General features: G+C 38.9%; 3 protein-coding genes across 3 annotated transcripts in view; all 3 read left to right on the forward strand.

Moving 5' to 3' along the window:
- The window catches only part of myo10l1 (myosin X, like 1), a 62,390-nt gene extending 53,885 nt beyond the window's left edge, over positions 1-8,505 (forward strand). Inside the window, exons 31-42 of the mRNA XM_010786492.1 lie at positions 432-626; positions 753-910; positions 1,003-1,123; positions 1,745-1,893; positions 2,103-2,251; positions 2,330-2,537; positions 2,682-2,818; positions 2,931-3,054; positions 3,528-3,872; positions 4,326-4,502; positions 4,583-4,774; positions 5,168-8,505. Coding sequence (XP_010784794.1) covers positions 432-626; positions 753-910; positions 1,003-1,123; positions 1,745-1,893; positions 2,103-2,251; positions 2,330-2,537; positions 2,682-2,818; positions 2,931-3,054; positions 3,528-3,872; positions 4,326-4,502; positions 4,583-4,774; positions 5,168-5,272 — 2,060 coding nt within the window. The 3' untranslated portion in view covers positions 5,273-8,505. The remainder of the gene's footprint in view (positions 1-431; positions 627-752; positions 911-1,002; positions 1,124-1,744; positions 1,894-2,102; positions 2,252-2,329; positions 2,538-2,681; positions 2,819-2,930; positions 3,055-3,527; positions 3,873-4,325; positions 4,503-4,582; positions 4,775-5,167) is intronic.
- Positions 8,506-9,346: 841 nt separating this feature from the next.
- On the forward strand, positions 9,347-14,315 carry LOC104958713 (pituitary tumor-transforming gene 1 protein-interacting protein-like). The gene is made up of 7 exons (XM_010786487.1): positions 9,347-9,596; positions 10,503-10,555; positions 10,825-10,933; positions 11,932-12,034; positions 12,621-12,686; positions 13,152-13,198; positions 13,606-14,315. The coding sequence occupies exons 1-7, from the start codon at positions 9,512-9,514 to the stop codon at positions 13,641-13,643; spliced, it is 501 nt and encodes a 166-aa protein (XP_010784789.1). The 5' UTR covers positions 9,347-9,511; the 3' UTR covers positions 13,644-14,315.
- An 850-nt stretch (positions 14,316-15,165) lies between these two features.
- Positions 15,166-18,997, forward strand: LOC104958714 (small ubiquitin-related modifier 3). The gene is made up of 4 exons (XM_010786488.1): positions 15,166-15,300; positions 16,187-16,315; positions 16,435-16,506; positions 16,683-18,997. Exons 1-4 carry the CDS (start codon positions 15,280-15,282, stop codon positions 16,743-16,745), a joined length of 285 nt encoding a protein of 94 aa, XP_010784790.1. The 5' UTR covers positions 15,166-15,279; the 3' UTR covers positions 16,746-18,997.
- The last annotated feature ends 3,375 nt before the right edge of the window (positions 18,998-22,372 follow it).

The following is a 22,372-nucleotide window of genomic DNA, read 5'->3' on the forward strand; positions in this document are numbered from 1 at the left end:
ATATTTAATAAAATTGCTATTCTTTATTCCCGCATATTTAGCATATTTCGCAACTTTCAGCATATTTCGCAACTTCCCGCAATTTCACCGCATAAAATCAAATAAAAACCCTGCATGTTTAATCGCATAATCAAGGATTTTGCCTGCGTTTTTCTGGAGGGTCTAAATAAAGGTATTCTGATTCTGATTCTGAAAGGAATGTTATTCTTATTTTTATTATAATATTTTTTTTGAATAATATTATATATATATAGTATTTAAAGACCTAATTTTATGACATATTTTGGATTAAAATATCGCAACATAATATTTGTTTGCAATACGAAAAGACATGCGGATCATTAAATTAATTGTATGCCCCTGCTGATCCTCTACACATTAATGACATCTTTCCTCTGATCTCCCTCCCTCTCTCTTTATCTCTCTTTCAGGCTGGCTCCAAAAGGAGATGAAGACGAATGCTAAGAGCACCTCCCTGAAGCTGAAGAAGCGCTGGATTGTTTTGACCCACGGCTCCCTGGATTACTACAAGAGCTCCGAGCGAAACTCCTCCAAGATGGGAACTCTGGTCCTTAACTCGCTCTGCTCAATCATTCAGCCGGATGAACGGGTGCACAGGGAGACAGGTGGGCAAAGAGAAGTGCAAATGGCAAATGTAATCCGGGATTAGACGTAGGAGGCTTGAGATTACATGTAGCAAGATCCTTTTGGTTTATTACTTAGTTAGTAATATATGATTGCTGTTTTCACAGGTTACTGGAACATCATCGTCTACGGGAGGAAGCATTCCTACCGCCTCTACACCAAGATGCTGAACGAGGCCATTAGGTGGACAGCTGCCATACAGGGAGTCATAGACAGCAAGACCCCGATAGAGACCCCGACTCTGCAGCTCATCAGAGACATCAAGGTAAAAAAAAACACACATCTGTTAAGTAAGCATATTAAAATGTATTAACATGCACTGACTTCTAACTTGAATTGGATCTTGTGTGCTCTCAGGAGAACAGTGTGAACGCAGACATCGTGGAGCAGATGTACCGGAGGAACCCCATCCTCAGATACACTCAGCATCCTCTGCACTCGCCTTTACTGCCCCTCCCTTACGGCGAGGTCACCATCCGTAAGTAAAACTCAACAACCTAAACTCTAGAGCTTGGACTGGAGTCAAATTGTCTTTTTTGCTTAGGAAGGTTCCTATTTGAGTGAAATGAGCTGAAGCAGCAGCCGTGATTAGAGCTGGTCGATTTTGTACATGCCGAGGAAAAGTGCTTAAGTACTTACTTTCCTATACACTTAGGGTACTGGACCATGCTTTATGAAACATATTTGATCTTTTCCCTAAGACCCTCTGAATCCTCCTTCACATCTTTCCTTAACTTCATGTTGTTTTCCATCAAGGTCAGGAAAAAATGGTTAGGGAAAGACAAATGACGATATTCTCTGACTCTTTGACTGGGCAGCTTAGTTTTTTCTTCTGTTTCTTCCTTGTCTTCTCCTTCTGCTTTCCCAGTTTTTGTGCTTTTAAAGCTTCGTAATGTAACTACCCTTTGCAGGTCCAACACAAACTAGTCTATGCATCCTCAAATTAAATTACAACTCCTGCTTGCCTGAACAAAGATTAAAAAAGCTCTAATCATCACAATATTCCTTTTTTATTTCTTGCATCTTTGATAAGCTACATGTTTTTTTCCCTCTTCTCTGTCTTTGCTCACCTTTTTCTATGATCCTTGTCTGTGTGCAGTCCAAAGGCAGCAGGGCTATGCCAGTCTGCAGGATGAGGCGGTGAGAGTTTTCAACTCCCTGCAGGAGATGGAGACGCTGGCGGACACAGTGCCCATCATTCAGGGCATCCTGCAGACCTGCCAGGACCTGCGCCCTCTCAGGGATGAGGTACTAGCTTTGCAAAAAAAAATGCTAGAATAAACATTCCAAAAACTGTAAATAAATCAATTTAGGCGATTCTCTCACATGACAAAAGGACATGTAATAAAAGCACTTTAATATAAACCTAATATTTCAGAAAGGGTCTGATATTTCAGTTTACTGATAAAGATTGATTCAAACTTCACATATCTCAAATCCACATATCTGTTTTTCAGGTATATTGTCAGGTGATCAAGCAGACCAATCATGTGCCTCAGCCTAACAGCCCCGCCAACCGGGCTCACTGGCACCTGCTCACCTGCATGAGCTGCACCTTCCTCCCCAGTCGAGTCATCATCAGATACCTCCGCTTCCACCTGAAGAGGTGAGTGTTTGTTTCTGCATTTTGTATTGTGCTGTTCTTGATCTATCATTAATGGCAACAAAAATATATCTCACTCAGGGTACGGGAGCGTTATCCTGGTACGGATATCGAGCGTTACGCTGGTTTCATTGCGGAATCCCTGAAGAAGACCAAGACTCGTGAGTTTGTCCCCTCTCAGGAGGAGATCGCCGCCCTGCTGGTGAGACAGGAGATGAGCACCACCGTCTACTGCCACGGAGGAGGCTCCTGCAAGATCTCCATCAATTCACACACCACAGCTGGAGAGGTGCACATAACAAACCACACTCAGAATCTGGCATAGCATCCTCTCAGTAAAACATATTTTAACACCTACGACCAAATGGTTGTATTACTGTGTGCGGTTTTGTACGGTTTTTAAAATGTCTGTGTTTTTATGTTGCTGCTGCAGGTTGTGGAGAAGTTGATCAGAGGCTTGGCCATGGAGGAGAGCAAGAACCTGTTTTCTCTGTTTGAACACAACTCATGCACAGACCGAGCTTTGGAGAGCAGAGTGATCGTGGCAGATGTTCTGGCCAAGTTTGAAAGGTATGTATACCGCGGTCATCTAGTCAAAATACTGATCTAGAATGATTAATAACTGGTAAGTGGATTGTTTTGGTCATATGGTTACTTAACTTGCGTCTACTGTTTTATCCAGGTTGGCCGGCAGTGACGAAGAGGAGGAAGAAGGAGAATGGAAACTCTACTTCAAGCTCTACTGCTTCTTGGATGTAGAGAGCATGCCAAAAGAAGGAGTGGAGTTTGCGTTTATGTTTGAGCAGGTACGCTTTACACAACACACTGTCTCATCATTTTACCAATTGAAATGAAATATCTTTCTCAATAATAATATCACTACTTAATACTTGAGGTCATTTCAAAATCAAACAGGACAGGATTGGATCAATGCAAAATAAATGATGGCTTAATCAAGAAAACAGATGGATTTTTGACAGAAGTTGACAGATTTGAGGTTTTCCTAAACATAATATACGTACATTGATCTATGTTTTCAGCACCTCGTGCCCTCTGCAATTGAAACACTCATTACTCCTAGTTTTATGAAAGGCAAATGTGGTAGCCTTGAAGTTTTAAAAGATTCAGGGAATATCACTAAAATAACCACAAAAGTTAAGTTACATCTTTACACTGTTTGTAATCCCTTTTACTTGCTTAGTGGAAAAACTAATGTTATTAAATTAATTAAATTAAGATCCGTATGATACACAATAAATGTTGTTGTTTTCTCTCTCAGGCTCATGAGTCTTTGATAAGCGGTCACTTCCCCGCCTCAGAGGAGGCTTTGCAGCACCTGGCCGCTTTACGTCTCCAGTATCTCCACGGCGACGGGGCAGGACGAGCCGGATGGAGCCTGGGTAGCGTTTATCCTATCAGACGCCTCCGCAATCGCATCCTTCACACCACCAAGCAGGGTGTTGGGGCGGCAGGTGGAGCCGGAGGAGGAGGAGCAGGAGCAGGAGACGGGAAGGGAACGGTGGGAGGACTGGGGGGCGTGGGGGGCGAGAAACGAAGGACCCCGAGCTTCCTGGACGGCAGCCTGAGGAGAAGTTTTAAAACTGGGTCTCTGAAGAAGCAGAAGGTCAGTGGTGCAAGTGGAGCACATTTTACTGCTAATTATGTATACTTTATGTTTTTAGAACCACAGAGTGCTGACATTTTAAAGTTCTTTGCAGTCTTTAGCAAGCGTTACACACAATACAAAATGGTGGCAAAAAATGTTAAATTCACGTAATTCCTCAGACTTGCACACACATGTTTAGTCCTGTAAAAAAAGTCAGAGTTTTGAGGAAGAGTCTGGTTCCCAAAATGTTACACAGAAGTAATAAAGTCCCCCTTCAGCTGAAATATGTATGCATTAACAAAGTAACTTGTTTTTTATTTATCGATTAACATAAGATTAAGGGGTCTACATGATCGTTCAAACTAGTCTGGTTTACAAAATCAAAGATGGACCTCCCTAAGAAACTGGATTTGCTTTCTGAATTTCTTTAAGAAACTGTAAGTGCTCTTCATTGATTGGCTGTCGTTGCAGGTGGAGGAGGAGCAGATGCACGAGATGTGGGTGAAGGAGGAGACGTCGGCCACACGGACCAGCGTGCTGGAGAAGTGGACCCGGCTGCAGGGCATGCCCCAGCATCAGGCCATGCTTAAATACATGAGCATTAGCAAGGAGTGGCCTGGATATGGATCTACTCTGTTTGATGTGGAGGTGAGAGAATAGTAGAGCAAATGGTGGATAGCAAGGATTGTTGCAAAAACCACTAAGTAACTTCTTCTTGTTTTCTGCAGTGTAAAGAGGGTGGTTTCCCTCATGATCTGTGGCTGAGCGTGAGTGCTGACAACTTGTCGGTGTATAAGCGAGGCGATCCGAAGCCCCTGGAGACCTTCCAGTACGTTCACATCACCTTCTTTGGGGCGTCACAGCCCTGCACCTACAAGATCATCGTGGACGAGAGGGAGATGTACTTCGAGACACCACTGGTGAGAGCTCAATATTTACTAACTTTTATCATTTTCAAGTATTTTTTCTTCGTTAAGGGCTGCGAATCGGAACTGGATTTCGGTACTCAACCCTAGCTGCAGATTAGTTTCATCTTTTCATTACTTATTTAGTCTATAAAATGTTGATTATTTGTTTGTTATTTTTGATGAGGATCCGAAAGTGGTCATTTATTTGATCAACTTTATTAAACTGAACTGGTTTCTCTGGATGACTTTAAAGGAGTTTTTATGAATTGAAGGCAGAGACATCTAACTTTAGATGTTTTCGTTTATTCAATCATGTTTTTTATTTCAACGAGACTCTCTTCTCATAAATAAAAGATAATCACCACTGGAAAACTATAAACCAATCACTTCATTCTCTGTCTTTAGGTTGGCGAGATCACCAAGATCATGAGGGCCTACATTAACATGGTGGTGAAGAAACGCTGCAGCACCATGTCGATTACCAGCACCGGCAGTTCCTGGGCCAGGTGATTCCCACAAACCAATCAGAGCCCGGTTCATCCAGGGGCCACAGACGCCTCTGGCCCCCCTGCATTGGTTGGTTGTTTTTATATGGAGGCAGTCGCACCAACCAGCTATTCCTCGAGGCTGAATCAAGAGTGATGGATGATCGAATGGGAGGAAAATAAAGATGGAAGTGGACACAGAAGCCAAACGCACACTCTACTGGCCTGGGTCTCACTTGGGATAGGGGGATCTATTTAAAAATGTGCATGTCAAAGAAAACCACCTGTTTTTTGGGACGGTCCTTTCAAATACATAACCCGCCAGTTGTAGTCCTGCATGTAGATGTTCAAGCACACTCCAAACTTCCCTCCGCTTCCCTTTTTCCGGACAAAACTCAGTAATAACAAGCACAACTCAGCCGCCCAATACAAGTCTGCTCCAGGTGGCGACCCCCTACCCAACCCCCCCTCCACCCCCCAGTGCACTGCCAGACAGAAGAAAGCCACACTTTCTCAGTTAAATCTGTTTCTTTCTCTCTCCTCCACTTTCAAGAGTCTCTCTCTTTCTCTTCACGTGTCCTCACTCTTGTTGCATCTTTGTTTGCTGTTGATATTAAGTTATTACGCTAAATTATTGCTTGCTTTCTCTTTCTTGTTCTCTTTCTGTTGTTTATGTGTTACATCAGCTGTATCGCATCTGTTTGTGACTGAGAAAAAGGACTCGATGATGATTCTTCTTCAGGGGCTACTAAAGGGGAAAATGAGCTCCACATATAGTGTTCACTCGCTCACTCGTCAGTGCCACCGTGTGGCCACAAGAAGAAAACACAGCCAAAGGAAGTGGCTTTAAATATTTCGGAACAATATCAAAGAGATATTCTTCAGAAGAAAGAGTAGAGGTTTTGCTTTGGAGGCTCTCTGGTCAAGTTTAACTCGACATGGAGAGTCAGGGCATGGGAAACAGCCTCGCTTGGCACTACAGGGAGAACAATATCAACCAGAATAGTATAAAACAAAACCTTTCCCTGTCCATGTCTACTTGTAATACACACTACATATATCTACTGTATATTCATATACACACATGAACCAACATGTATTGTTTTGTACTGTATATCACACATTATAAGAGTAATTACTGAATTATTGGTGGGCCACTGTACAGATGCCATACTAAATACAATGTGACACCTCTTGTGTAAATGCAAATGAATGGTGTTAATAATGACTACTGTATGTCCAAAAACAATGCTATAATTCACTGGCTGTGCCATTAATGTGACTCACAGAGAAATAACTATTAAAAACACAGACCATAATGAGACAGGCTGCTTTGGTGGTTGTGGTTTCACAGTGTTTGATGACGTATGCATTGTTGTAAATCACTCTGCAGCATTAATTGGAGTCATACAGTGTTATATATCGTTGTCTGCTCATGCTTTTCTTATTTTATTTATTTACTAAGATTAGTGAACAATAACGCATAAGAGCTCCGGTTTGTTTATGTTTCCAACCTGTTTATGAACATGTGATTTCTATTACTGATACTTCTACTGTTACTGTACTGTATGCCCTCTGCTATCTTAACCACCCTGAAGTGGTGTGTGTGTGTGTGTGTGTGTGTGTGTGTGTGTGTGTGTGTGTGTGTGTGTGTTCATAGTGTAACAGTTGGAAATGAGAAGTGATTTATAATGAGTGTATTCCTTGAAATTAAGAAGTATTTACATAACTAACATTTGCAAAGAATGGTGATGTGATTGTGATTTAGAGGAAAAAAGCATGGGCTTATAAGGGTTAGAGGGTTATTTAATTATAATTGTACTGTATGTATTGCAAGGTGTGTTTGGAAGAATATTGTATACAAATATATTGGAATTTTACAATCTTGGTGTAAGAGGAGCGGATAGGATAAGACACTGTGAGGATATGGGCCCAGATGTGCTTTTGATCGCTGGGAATGCTGACAGTCATCACTGCTGTGTGTGTGTGCGTGTGTCCGTGAGTGTGCGTGAGTGCGTGGACTGAAAGAGAATTCACTGTTCTGTCACCTCTCTCTGTGGCACTGCCGGTAGACATAATTATCCCCTCTTGTATGACAAACCCTTGGAGACAAAGTGTTTCCCAACATTGAATATCTAGAGGGAATACTTAGATATCACAGAACATACTAATATCAAGACATGGCCCAACTCATTTGTCAGCTGAAGTTTTTTTTAACAAGTTTCTGTTTAATATTTGACCTGAAAATATTTATGGTTTGCCAGATATTTCAATGAAGTGGAACTTTAAAGGTTGAAATGTTTTGTCTACCTGAAGCGCCACACTTCCGGGCCGTAGCCAGGACGTAATACTGAGGTCATGAGTCAAGATTTTCAACACCCCCAAATATACAATTTGTTATAAGTAAAATATAAAAGACAATATGGTTCTCTGGAAGCATAATTGAAAATGTACATTTGTTGAATGGCTACTTAATTTTTAGGAACCCATACTGAACTGGAATAGCATTCTGTTCAGAAAATAGCTAAAATATAGATTTGGCCTGCACATATTTAAAGTAAAAAAACTAAATGCATTTAATCTTAAAAACACTCCAATCATGTTCTTTCATTGAAGAAATAAATGTCCCTTTACCACCTATGATAAAATACCAAAAATTCCTAGAAAAGACACAAAGGACATGACCTCAGTGTCCTGAATGTTAGCTACGGCCCTGCCTCAGACACACAGCCCACTGGGATCCTGCCTATAGATTTAGAATAAGCAGAACTCACTCACAGGTTCCTGTTTGAACTTCTAGTTATTTTAGTTTTGGCTAAAAGGAAAGGAGAACCAGAGAACCCATAAGCCATATGTAAGGAGGAACCTGGATCTGTCTGTTCTAGTTATTCTATATCTATGGTTCTGATATAAGTGAATATCAGAACCATATATCACTGATATTACACTGAGTGGGAAGAAGTTGCCCATAGTGGCTGACATGTGATCAGTGAGTTTACTGCAGAGAAATTATGTTGGATTTCTGATCCCAAATCCGTTTCCAAGGGCAACTTCATCACAAAGGGTCCTGTTATCAGCCGCAGGCGGCCAAAGTGGGGCCCGTTCTTATCTTAGATTATGCATATTATCGTCATTAACATTGTGCTTGTTATAACAAAAGAAAAGAGAAAGAGAGAGATATGTGTGTTGTTCTTTTTTTATTTGTAACTGGCTTTACAAAATTATGCTTTAATAAATTATTGGAATTATTGTCCTCTAGTTCATGTTGTCTTTGTGAATTTATTCTGACCAGTAAAGTAAGGTTTAGGATATTTATTTGAGCACTACATAAATAACGTTTTGAGTTACTTGTACTCCACTTATATTTTCATTGTATGCTACATTATATTTCCGCTATTATAAAAGGAAACATTTCTCCATGTTAATTTAACAGCTAATAAAACAACTATTTTAGATGTAAGGAACAGTTTTGAGATTTGGGGAAATATGTTTATTTGCTTGTTCGACAGGCAGATTGAAACAAAATGATGTCAATTCACTTTAAAAATAGCCAATTTAGAATATTTTTAAAACATTTTGAATTTATAAAAAAACACCACGTCTTGTTTTCTCCTCAATAAACCACAGCTTCTGATTGAGGCTCAAGTTGTCAATGTCTTTCAGTTGTTAGCAGGTCCAAAAAAGGAGCAATTTCTACTGTAAACTTCTCAGATTTCACTGATTTACTACCATTGCATATTTATCTATACCTATCCACTAGTCACTATAGAGAACTCTTCATAAAGAGCAAATATTATAGAGAAAACATCAAGTGATTTAAAGAATGTAATAATATGTAGGCTATATGTAAAAAGTAATGTTAAATTAATTAATTTCTACCTTCCTCTTCCAAAAATGTCCGAAAAACGCCCAAATAGCCTGCATCTTGTGAACCCATGTACTCAATATCTGAATATAAACTGATACAATTAGTCAAACTAGTGAAATTCTGCAAAAGAAGTGAAAACATTGGGAAAATATAATGAGAGGAGACACTTTTCTTTGTTTACTTTACTTTACCTTCAAGGTAAAAATGCCTTCCCCCACTCGTTTTTGCGTACTGAGCGTGCGTCAGGGTTCAGTGATCAGTTCCTTCTCCCTAAGTTCACTTCTCGAGTTTCAGCATCCAAGCAACAGACATTTCCTGTTTTTACGCTTACAGGATTTACAAATCTTCCCAGACGAAGAGTCTGAGGGATAATATCTGGAATATTGTGCGTCTATAATGATGGATTCACGGATTTGTCTCGCTGCTGTGCTGCTTCTCTTCGGTTTAGCGACAGTTTTCGCTAAGTCTTCACCTGACCAAGGTAGGAGTGGGAATCAGTGAATCACTGAGGAATTCATTGCTGCTACAGACACACTCCATTTCTTTTTAATCGATTTTAGTTCCATCGTTTTGATTTATGATGTGCTAGGAAAAATTGAAAGGCAACAAATAGACACCTGATTTATTAAAACACTGCTTTGACCTTAGATTACAATATTTTCCGTTTTTTTATTTCGTGTTTGAGCTCTCTAATATCTTACATTTTGAATAATAGAACAGGACATAAAACAACCAAACACACTTTAGTGAAATATAGCACCAACACAGTTCAAATAAATTGTTCTGGTCTCAGATTTCTCATAAAACTATTTGCCAAAAAGATAAATAAAGACTGAGTTTCAGCATATTAATCTTCACCTAAAACAAAGATAAACAGTGACTACATTAATATCAGTCTACCTCTGTTAGTTTCATATCTTTGTGTATTGTTGAAACCTCTAAACCGGAACAATGAGTCGCTTTCAACAACCCCCACTTTTTAATTCAGAGTAAAGAAACCTGCTGGATTAGCCACAAACCAACCCAACCAACCACATAACAAGGATACTTGGTTTGTTTACACCTTCATTTTAGGGGAAATGGCTACACTTAGATAACCCCAGCTGTTGTCCTGTGCAGTCTGCTGATAATAACATGACTGGTGTGGAGCCTGTATGTTTACTGTGCTGTGTCTCTATGAAAAATGTCCCATGAGGATTAGCAGTAGTTACAAAAACCACAGTGAGCTCATGCGTCATTTAATCTACCTCTCACAGTGTTTCCAGCTATTATTAAAGTTGTTTATTTAATGAGGAAACATTTGAGGACCTCAAACTGACTCCTTTATTTACCCTCTGTGGATCATTTTGTGTTTTCTTTTATCTAAACTGATTTTCTTTTCTCGCAGCGTGTGAGCAGAAGAATGGGACAAACTGCGAGGAATGTCTGAAAAATGTGTCGGTCAGTTCTTTTGTTTTTGCTGGGTCAATTTCCCTTTGTTGTGAGTCTGTCTCCGTGTGTTTATGATTGAAAAACAAGCATCCTGCTACAGGTGGAGGAAACAAAGCCATTCGCACCTCCTCCACTTCCATACCAGTTAAACAGGTTTGAGGAGTTAACTGATCTGTTATCCACTCTCACGGTTTTCCTCAATTTTCAACTGTGTCCTACATATGACTACCTGATCCAATTCAGATAATAAGTCTTTATGTGTTTTGGTATTTTTACAGTGTCTGTGGTGTATCACATCCAAGTTGTGTGTAACGTATCCAGTGAAGACCATCCTTCCACCACATGCACTCTGTCCTCTGAAAGAAGCACGCTGGGGGCTCTGCTGGAGTAAGAAATACAAACACATTAATATACAATCATATATAAAATCACACTTCTATCAACATATACTCAGATGTACATTCTTTCAACGTTAACAGGAGATTGTGTTGGGTAGAAGAAGCTAAACTGTTAAAGACCCTTTTAATGAGTGCATTACATAAGCCTATAGTTCATTATTCACTTAGGGATTTTTTGTCAATTCCTATGCAAAAAATGAATTATTTGTTTTAAGGAACTGGTTAATCATTCGTATTTTTCCATTTAGTCCAACCTAAGTTAACTCAAGCAAATGTCACAGGTGACTCAGCTACATTCCTCTGATGAAGGACTGCCAGTACAGATCTATTTCATTGTAAATTAATCAACTCAGTGTGGTCTATGAAACACCAGAAAGTGGGGAAAAGGGTCCATGACAGCTCCCCAGATTAAATCAAACACAATTTTGATATCTACAATGTCTCAATTGTCTGAAATACTCAATGAAATGTAAGGCAATAGAATGTTTCTGAAAATCTTCTGACAATAGACACATTTCTGTTGTCTCATATGTACAATATGCCCCTACTGGCTGTCAATTATATTAATTATGATGATAAATAAAGTATTGGTGTGCTTTTCAAGGTCAGACTACAGCAAAAATGGGGCTTAAAAATGAACACAGATAATTAAACATTCTCACAAGAGTACTTACAGTTTTGACATGTATTTGTAAATGTCAAACTGGGACTTGCACTTCTGTCTTGCACTGAACTGACCTTTATGTCTCCTGGTCTAAAGATAACACAAAAACCAAGCAACATTACAAGTTTTAACGGTCAAAAAAGTCACTTTGCAATGTACATACTATTAGAATGATAAGAGTGACTATGTCAATGATGTGATGAAAAGAAAAGTAGTGCTGAATAATAGGAAGAACGTGTTTTCTCTTTCTATCTTGAAGGTAGATCTGGATCTGTGGATTCCTGCATACCTTTGTCATTGTGTTTCTCTGTTTTTGTCTGTAGTGAACTTCCAGACGTTGATAATCACCTTGTCAGTGTTGGGTGCAATTCTCATCATCGCCTTCCTGATCTGCCTGTTCTGCTGCTGCAAGTGTGAGAACTTTGGGTAAGTGTGCAGCGAGAGAGCTACTTTATGGAGATCTTATCGCTCTATGATAATGATGATAAAGGGAATATGCAACTTTTTTTATAGGGACTTAATGAACTGTAGGTAAAGGAGAAAGGTCAGACATGATTTGTTTTGTATAGTTGTAGTACCTACCGTCTATCTGTTACAGTGTCTGCAACTTTATGGATTTTGTCATTAGACATGAGTAATACAAAAAGATATACATACTTGCATTTAACAAACAATAACACAAACAAACAAACTTTTCTTTAATTTGTCATTGAATGATGAAATCAGAAAGTACATTTTGGTGAGTTTGAAGCCAGAATAAGTCTAGATTAATGTCACGTCGACTTTCCTAATATACTTCTGTGCCTGGAACTTAATTCATTACAAGGTGATGTTATGATATGAATATGATCCTTGTGTATTTAGGAATATTTAAGTTCAATGATGATAAGATAATTCGGCCACATGCTGAACATTTCTGTCAGCTTTGGTGTGGTTACCTTAAGGCGTCTGCCCTGGAAACACTCACTGAGTACCTTTCCAGGATCTAACCTTAGCCTAACTTGTGTGTCAGATCCAAAAGGACGGAAGCCAAGTTGCAGAAACAGGCCAACAAGACGAGGACAAAGCAGGAAGAAAGGTAAGAAATGATGTTCTGTTAAAGTGATGTTTGCCCTTGTGCTACACGATGTTTCAAGATACACAGTAACACGTGAATTCAGATACAATAGGTGGACTTGAATTTACAATTAAAACGGTTAATAATAAAGCAAATCGGTCTGACTATCAGGCTGCATCTTACTGAAATAGCGACCGGTGAGGATCTCTTTCTCAGTAAAAATGCACATACATTAGATGTATTCATATAGAGAACTATTGGCCAAAGGCACTGGTTCAGTATCCACAGCCATTTGCCACTCTAGTTGCCCCTGTTGCCTTGGTGGACATGATTCATATCAGTTCCCGTCATAGCAAACTACAAAAGCATACGTCAAACTGTTACCAGCCCAAACTGGCTTGTAGCCACATGACTTATGGGAGTGTTTGAGTGTTTAAAACGTATTATCAGTCATTGTGCTCATAAGAGATTGTTTTGTCCTTACAGGAAAGCTGAAATGAACGAGAGACATAACGATATCAGGAAGAAATATGGTGAGCACACTCACTTGCTTACATACTACCTTTTTTCCTGTCTTTATCATACACATTTGTCCAAAATAAGTGATATGTTGTTCCGTCTCCCTTGAATGTGTTATTGGTACACGTTGTTCTTTAGATATAAACAAATGCAAAATAACACAATATTGATCAACTTTAGACCCACTGGTAAGCAGATTACAGACATAGCAATAGATGTTGAATACTATTTACAGTCTTTGTGCTAAGCTAGGCTAACCAGCTGCTGATGCTAGCTTCCTTTTAGTCTGAAAGACATGACAATGGTGCCAGTCCTCTCCTCTAGCTCTCAGCAAGAAAAACAAGTACACATGTTTCCCAAAGACTACTCTTTGAAATGAAGTTGATTCAAGACTTTTACTGATTGTTTTATGTTTCTCCAGGACTAAGTGGGCAAAATCCATACTCCAAATTCGCATGAGGATCTTTCTCTTTTCCTCTGAACTCTGACCTCTCGCAGAGCAGACATCAACAACATGTTTTGTAGATGTGAGAATTAATGTAATATAGCTAAGACAGGTGACAGTAGTTTTGTTTAGCATGTATTGTTCTTTCCAGCCAATGAATAGGTTTGTTGTGCTCAATGTGATTTCCTAAGAGGTTGTAAACCAAAAGCTAGAATAGACGTCTGTGGCAGCAGTGCTTTTCAAGACTATAATAGTCTATTGTGTGGCTCCGATAGCATCAGCCTTATACTATTTATTAGGTAAAGTCCTTAGTTTAAATGTACAGAATGGAGAGAATCCAGCTTGGTTGCTATAATATCTTTGTATCTGCACATTTTCAGATTGATCTGTTTTGCCCCTCTGAGTTGCTGCTGATTTTGAGAATAACTTAAAGTATACGCTCTTTTTGTACTGTCTAATTACTTATCTTATCTCAAATTGAGTCATTCTTATCCGGGGATGTAGGAGGCAATTTTGTATTGTGTTACTGCTCCATGTTTCACTGTACCCTTGCTCCTAGTAATTATTAATTAAAATTGAATGTGTTGATCCTGATGATTGATAAAAGTCTGCCTAATTCTACATTGCATGTATATCCTGTATAGACACACAAGCCAAATAAAAAAGACTCTGGACTTATATTTTAATCCTTATTGACGCTGGACTTTTATTGTGTGATTTGACTCTGTTGTGCTATAATTTAAACAAGAACTTTTGCCAGTATATTATATTTTGTCAGTCAGGTTCAGGTAAGTGAGAAAGTTCCATATTTTAAACTGTAAAGCCTCTCCGATACAGTCCAAGCGCTCTGCCTGATGTCTCCATGACACAAGACTCGAGAAGTACAACGGCAGACATCTACGCTCTCAGCTAAGATGGATGGTACAGCTCTGAAATACAAAACCTTCGTTTGAATTAAATTAGTGTATTTTTCCACATTATAAAGTCACTTAGTTTGTTGTATTGTTAATAATTGAATAAATGGGAGAAACAGGAATTATTGACGTGTTATGTATGTCAGGTATTCTGAGAGAGAAAAAAAGAAATCTAAACCCAAATTGAAAATCCAAATCCTATTTTTACAACAGTTGGTTATTCGGGTCCAGCCCTAATGTTTATATTTAATATATAATTAAATATCAGTTAAAATAAACGATTTTTCTATAAGTTAAACTTGCTTTTAGTAAATATAGTGTTTGTGGGTAAAATAGTTTTGAAGCCGTAAGGACATTTAAAATGGTGCTTGAAATCTGAAAAAAATGTTTTTAATATAACTTTCATGCACTACTTTATATAGCCTACTTACTGTTTTAATACATATATATACATATCCTATAAAAACATGCTATTGTAGGAGTATTAAGAGGAATAGAAGAGCATTCACTCCATGGGCTCGCGTGCTCGAGTAATTAGCATATGCGCGCTCCCGTGTCCGCGCTCCCGAGATTTACCAGTCACGTGGTCTTCTCGGATCCAATCGTTTCATTATAACTTCGGTCCAAAGCGCGCACCCGACAGCGGAGGAAAAGAGAGCACAGAAGGCGGCAGAGAGACAAATATAGCCCAATTAACCGATTACTTTGAACCCCCAGCACACAAAATACAGCCAGGATGTCAGAGGAAAAGCCAAAGGTAAGATATAAGGAATTAAATAGCTGTATATTTATAGTGATTGCTGAGTAGATTTCCTGCCAAACCATTTCTTAGATGTGCAATCTAAAATGGCCTGGTTTGCACGTTTCTCTGAATCGGCGCAGTGTTTGTTTCGCAAATGAATGAGTACCAGTCACATCCATATTTACATCTACATGCGGCTACAAATAACTCTGTTGGTGGATATATGATGTCATACTAAATGGAGACTCGAAGATTTTGCTCGGAAATGTCAATTACACCATGATTGTCATTTGCGGATTTTTTTCTTTGTCGAAACGGGACCACGTTATGCCCGCAACGCAGAAAATGCCGCAACTGCAGCAGCTACAAAAGAGCGCAAATGGAGGTGCATCACAGAAATAAAATACACTGTAGCTGTGCTATTGTGGTTGTTTTTAATGGATCAGTGCCTTTTTTGCATCAGTACAACCAAACAAAACCGCTAGCAGCGTTAGCCGGCAGCTAAACTCAGTATCGGTCTTAAAGGGGCTCGTGTGCCAAATACCTAGCCCGAAGCTAATCATGCTAACGTTAGCATCTGTGACTGAAGCAACCTTAACCTGCATGTTTTATGCTGACTCACATACGTTTGTTTATTTAAATAACTACTTAATTGTGTTTTCATTCACCACACATCGAGTTTTCACTTAAATGTATTTAAAAGTTTCAGGCTTGTAGCGTTAGCTGGCAGCCTGGTAAGTGGTAACTTATGTTACCTCGTTTGTCATGCAACTGTAATACTGCTCTTTTGCAGTGAACCATGCAGTGACTTCAGAGTAAGCTCCATTAGTGTCATAAATGTGGTGACTCTGTAGCTTGTAACCTGCATGTTTACGCCATGTTAAACACTTTTTTTTTGCAGGAGGGAGTAAAGACTGAGAACGATCACATCAATCTTAAGGTTGCAGGGCAAGATGGGTCGGTGGTCCAGTTCAAAATCAAAAGACACACACCGCTCAGCAAACTGATGAAGGCATACTGTGACCGACAGGTAAGCTGAACGACCAAATTGAACTTACTGAAACACCTCAAACAGCCTTATCATTAGTTGCACACTTCATGTTGCTACTATGTGTAAATTCACCATCATGTCGGTCCTCACTTCTGCAGGGTCTCGCAATAAGGCAGATCAGGTTCAGGTTTGACGGCCAGCCTATCAATGAGACGGATACACCTGCACAGGTAATATATTATGCAACATAGAAGCCTGTCACTGTTGAAGAGAATATTCAGCAATGTTTATTTAGCGTCTCTGAAAAGTTTACTAAAATGTTATATTTATAAATCTGCATCATTATACCTGTATAGTTATTGTTTATATGTACTTACTGGGATCTCTTTTCCTCTGCCTCTCTCAGCTGGAGATGGAAGATGAAGACACCATAGATGTTTTCCAGCAGCAGACAGGCGGACACTGCTAAGCCCCCACCACCACCACCACCCTAATTGACGGCCACCCTCAGCCACCTTCACTGTCCCTCCCCTTCCCATCGCTCCTCTCAGCCTACTATTATTATCTTTATTATTATTATTTCTTCAGTTGAGATGTCTGTCATGGTTCTTCGTCAGGTGTGTGAGGGGAGGGGGCCCCTAAGCTGTTTATGTACTGTCACAGCCAGGACTGAACTTTTGTGCGTGTCAACAGTCTCTCTGCTGGCCAATCAGGACAACCTTTCCTTCCGACACCGCAGGCTGCGATTGGACGAACAGCGCGTCACATGTGTTCCTGGTTTGTCAGTGCTTCTCATTCACTCTCCAGTGAAAGCTTAGTATCTGGTATATTGTCACAATTTTCATCCATCAGGGTTGAATGCAAGTTTTTGTCCGGGGTCACACTCAGTAGGCATGGAAATGTTGTGAAGTGGAAGCACCCATCTGAACTTAATACACACCCGCCTTCCATTTCACTTCGCTTTCATGTGCTTTTTTTATCTGAACGGTGACTCCTGCTTTTCTGTCAAGAAAGGTATTTTAATTCTCTGCATTTTAGGTGCTTTCGCTTAAGAGTTCTGCAATGTTTGTTTGTTTTTTAATTGTCTTTTAACAATTACCATGCAGGAGGCTTGTTGATTTTCCTATAGAAGTCTCAGTGGATGTTAGATTAAGTTTTGGGGCTTGGACCAATACTCCAAAGAATGAACTTCTGTTTTATATTTGATGTACTTGGATCACTGTAGAAGCAAATTGCAAGGTCTAACCCGTCACATTTTAAGGGAGTTTGTATTTAATTCATGTTATTTGCTTCCTTTTTAATTGAGAAATCTTCTCTGGGTATCCGTGGTACAGACTTTTATTCGCTCATCCAGACAAAAGATAACAAATGTTATTTATCCTTTGCTGGAACTGGTTGTGGTCTATCTTTGTAACGATGGTCTCTTAATGTGGAATACATGACTTGTTTTCTTGCCCCTTTTTCTGATTTAAGCTGGTCAGTGGTCAATGGCCAGTCCTTAATGGTTTCTTACAATTGGCTTTGCTTGTGTGTTTTACATTTTGGGGGTAATAACTCGAAGGTTGTTACTCAATGCTGTTCTTGAGTCATCTCTGCATTGTCTTTGAGAATGTAGACTCATGAGAAAACTGATTCTAAATGTTTTTGAAGAAAAGCAGCTCTTAGTTTGAGAGCGGATATCCAATAATAGTCAGTTTCTGCCAACTCATTTTGAAGACACTTTTTGCTGCTTTGTCAGAAATCAACCTATTTTCTTTTGTTTAAACGCTTAAGGCAATCTGTTCAAAAGCCTGACTTCAGATCTGCAAACAGTCTTAGGTGGTGATGAGTGTCTCCATTATTTTACACTTCAGAGAAGGATGCATTCAGTTTGTTGCAAATTAGGAGGGCAACCAATGCAGTTTGGGAGATAATTGTTCTGTACCCACATGGCCCCGTTCTTCGTACACCATTACATGAGATTGCTTGTTGTTGATGCCCTGACCTGAACTTGGGTGTCTCAGTTGAGTCGGGAAAATGTGTTTTTGAATCAAGTAGTCCACAAGATTATTTTCAGAGTGAATTGGATCATGAAAAAACATTTTTAAATTTTCCAAATGTAATTTATTTTCATGTGTTCAAGTCTCCGCAAGATACGTTTCCATAACCTTGGATGTAGTTTTGCTCAGCCACACTAGAAAGGAGCTTTCTTTTTTTCGGTAATTAAATTGTAGTCCAAATCATGTGTCAGCTGTATTTTTGTATGCATTCTATATGAATAAAAACTGTAAATGCCAAACATTAAACGTTTTTAATTAACATATAACATCACTGTTTGAAAAGCTTCACTGTTGCCACATGCTCAAATGTTCACTAATACTATTAAGGACTACCAAACTATCATCCTTCCTACAGTGATTAACAAGCATTTGACAAGCTAGGTTGGTACATAGTTATTTTTTTGTTATTCTCCCAAGAACATACCTCTGCACAAGCACATCAAGTATTGATCCTGATTTGAGCTTTTCATTCACAAAAAAAGAAGTAATCAGGACTGCCTTCCGCTTGCATTTGAAGAACTTAGTTAGCTAGATTAGGATATTTTAAGCTTGGCCAACATGAGCTAAGCCTTGTCATGTACGAAGAATTGGGCCCACGTCTTATGTTATTTGTTTCTCTACTGATTTGTACATTATTTGTGGTCTTTTACTACTGTATACAATAAATATAGTTTGGTACTCAGATTTGCTGTCACATGCATTGTTATTTCTTTGTGTGTTCAAAAATGTGTATTGGTATTGCTTTTTTACAACACGTCACGTGTCAACCATTTATTCTCTTCTACCTGGTATTCTTGAAATGTTGTCACGTGGCAGAACATGGCTGTCATAACACAATTATACATAGTTGAGGTGTTGGATTATAAGAAAGACACGGTTTGAATTCTTAAGCCTTGCCTGCTAAAAAGATTGAAACACTGCATGTGTCTTTAAGGAAATTGACAGCTAGATGGTGCCAGTGAACTATGATAGGCTCTGTCTGCTTTGATTTAATTTATCACAAAACACACTTCTCTGAATATTCACCAAAAAAAGATTATATCTGATATGAAACATGGACATGCAGAAACACAAGAATCTAGACATTTCTGCTTAAATATAAAGACAAAAGTTAGAATAACATTATCCGTGACACAATGACGTACCTGAAAATACATGAAATAATACAAAGGATCACTTGGTTGATTAAAGCAGCCTATAAAAAAAATAATTATATTAAATCAGATAAGGATTAAAAATAGTCCCTTTATCAGCCAATGCCGGATTTAGAGTTTTAGATTTAATCTGACACATCGACTGGTTACTTTCATCACAACTGGAAAAGTGATAAGCCGTATGGCAGCAGTTGATATATCAAACCAGGAATAAGGAAAAACAACTGGAAAATCTCTATTCACAATTCTGCATGCAAACATCTCCCTCTGAAACTGCAGTCCATGCCTGGAAGGAAGAAAGATTAATGAATGGAAAGAGAGAAAAGCGGGGCAGGGTTTATATCTGGTATCATGATCTGCGTGCAGTTTATGATCTTTATGAGCGACAAGAAGAAAAACAAAGTGTATTTGCCTTGTAAATGTGCCGGTCGGTGGATGATAGGATTCAGAGAGGTCTGATGCCGACGTCTCTTACAACACAGACTAAATATTACACGAGCGCCTAGTAACCAACACATCAGGATCAAAAAGGCTTTGTTGTTGAATTACATTTTTAGGTGACCATAGTCAAAACATGGGATTTAACCAATTTTATATTATGCAATTTGTATTTAACCCAGGCCATCTTATTACTTTGTCATTGCAGTGTTTGCCTAATTTCACGGCCCCAGACTGCCCCATATTTGCAGATTATTTTGGAAAACATCCTGGTTTGAGACTTTAATATCACAGCTGGGTTCATGCACATACCTCAGTTTCTCAGGTAATAAACTATAGGGATAACAACTAATATGATAATAGCTCCGCTCATATCCATGTTTCCATTAGTGGACAAAAGGTCACAACTGTTATGTTTTTGGGTTGCCTTTGTAATTACATTTTGTCTGCTATGGCCCCTTGTCATGTCGTGAATATCAGGAGGAATGTATCTTTGGACAGACATTTTCTATACTATTACATTGAAATATGTGTACCACACACACACACACACACACACACACACACACACACACACACACACACAGGAGCAGCTCACAGGAGCAGCTCACCCTCTGGCAGGTCTGTGTCATCAGTGGCGGTTGAGGGAGGATGAATGACAGGCTGTTTAGTGATTTGCATGGCTCTGGTGTTTAAAAGGAGCTGCAGGTGCAGGATTCTCCACACAGATGAATGAATTCCTCTTCCAGCTCAGATGCTCTGGGTCTTCGTTTATATATTTGTGATTTTTAGAAACAGAATTTGTGGCTAGAAATCTTTCTTTGGATCTTGAAAATCATATCAACATGAATAATACACAGTTTTCTCTTGTGTTTGTTGTCACTTAAGATAGAGACAAAAGAAGGAAGAAAAATATCTTTGATATGGAGACATTCGCACCGGCTGACAACTGAACCAAACAGGATTTTTGTGATGACTTTGCTCATTTTTCTGCACTTCCTTCTCCTGGGGTTAAGGGTCATTGACTGCACCACAGACACATGGAGACGCTGCACAGGTAACATCATTTAATTCTATTTTACCTCTCCCCAACCTCAGCTTCCCTCTCTATTACCTCAGCTCACTTCAACACATCTGATGTTCAGTTAATGATTATTGTGCGGATGGTTTAGAGTTTCATTTAGAAACCTGGGAAACCCCTCCAGCTAAAATTCTTTTAGATAATTCCAACTGTCTGTGTCTGCGTACAGTGCAGTGGGAGTGTTTGTGTGTGTGTGTGCAGTATTGCGTGCAATATTAAGTTAAATTAACTTCCACAAACAAGTACAGACATTGGATGTGGTTAGGATTCCACAACAATTCTATCCACATCATATTGTCAGGACGAACATTATGATGCCTCATCAATTTCAGGGCAATTCTCTTCTATTATTGCAGTTGCTCATGAAGCGTCCTTTTTTAATAACAACCCCACCTCCTATAGCTCCACCATCACCCAGGGCTATTTCTCAAACACCGGGTGGGTCAGAAACTCCAGCATTATAATTGATTTATCAGTTTATAGTAGTGACTCCCAACTCTTTTATACATGAGTCACCTCAATAAAGCTATGTCTTCTCCTTTTGTCTCAAATGGTTTACCTCTGAGCAGCTGTGGTCGGATTCCTTACCTCATTTCAAGTAAATTACCCCACTATAAAAGTATCTTAATTAAGTAAAAGTATAACAGGATTATCAGGAAAATGTGCTTACATTGTTAAAAGTAATATTACTGTGTCCTCTGTGACTGTTATATGTCATGTCATTACATAATATTATACTGATGCATTTATATTAAAGGCATGTTTTACCCTTGTTGTTGGTTGAGTTGGAGCAAATGACTTTTTTATGCTGAAACTACTAAATGATTATTTTTGTTATAGATTTATCTGCTGGTTATTTTCTTGAATAATCGATAGGTTGCTTGGTTTGTAAAAATTCACAAAATGATGTCAGATACAATTAACCAAAGATTCAAAATCAGTGTTAAGATTTTGCATTAAAAAATGTATTTTCTGTAAATGAACTTAGCGTTTCAGCTCTACTTGTAAATGCTGTTGGGCAATTTATTTGATCACATAGCATCTCATATCAACATATTTTCACGTGTGTTGTATGCAAACATATTCATTTGTTAAGTAACTAAAGCTGTCAAATAATTGTAGTGGAGTATGAAATACAATATTTCCCTATTTGGTTGACTATTCCATCAATTCCTAAGAATGAGCTTCATGAGATTAAATAATTTATTGATGAGAAATCTAAAAAGTGTGGGAAGCAGATAATCTTATTGATTATTTGCAATCCTATTAATCATCTCAGGGCCCCATATATTTATTTTGCGACCCCTTTAGGGGGTCCTTACCCCACGTTTAGAACAACTGCTTTAGTGTAGCAATTCCTCCATAAATAAGGCTTTCAGCTGTA

The sequence above is a fragment of the Notothenia coriiceps genome, unplaced genomic scaffold (genome assembly GCF_000735185.1).
Source record: "Notothenia coriiceps isolate Sejong01 unplaced genomic scaffold, NC01 NC01_scaffold00029196, whole genome shotgun sequence".
In the NCBI taxonomy this organism is placed as follows: Eukaryota; Metazoa; Chordata; class Actinopteri; order Perciformes; family Nototheniidae; genus Notothenia; species Notothenia coriiceps.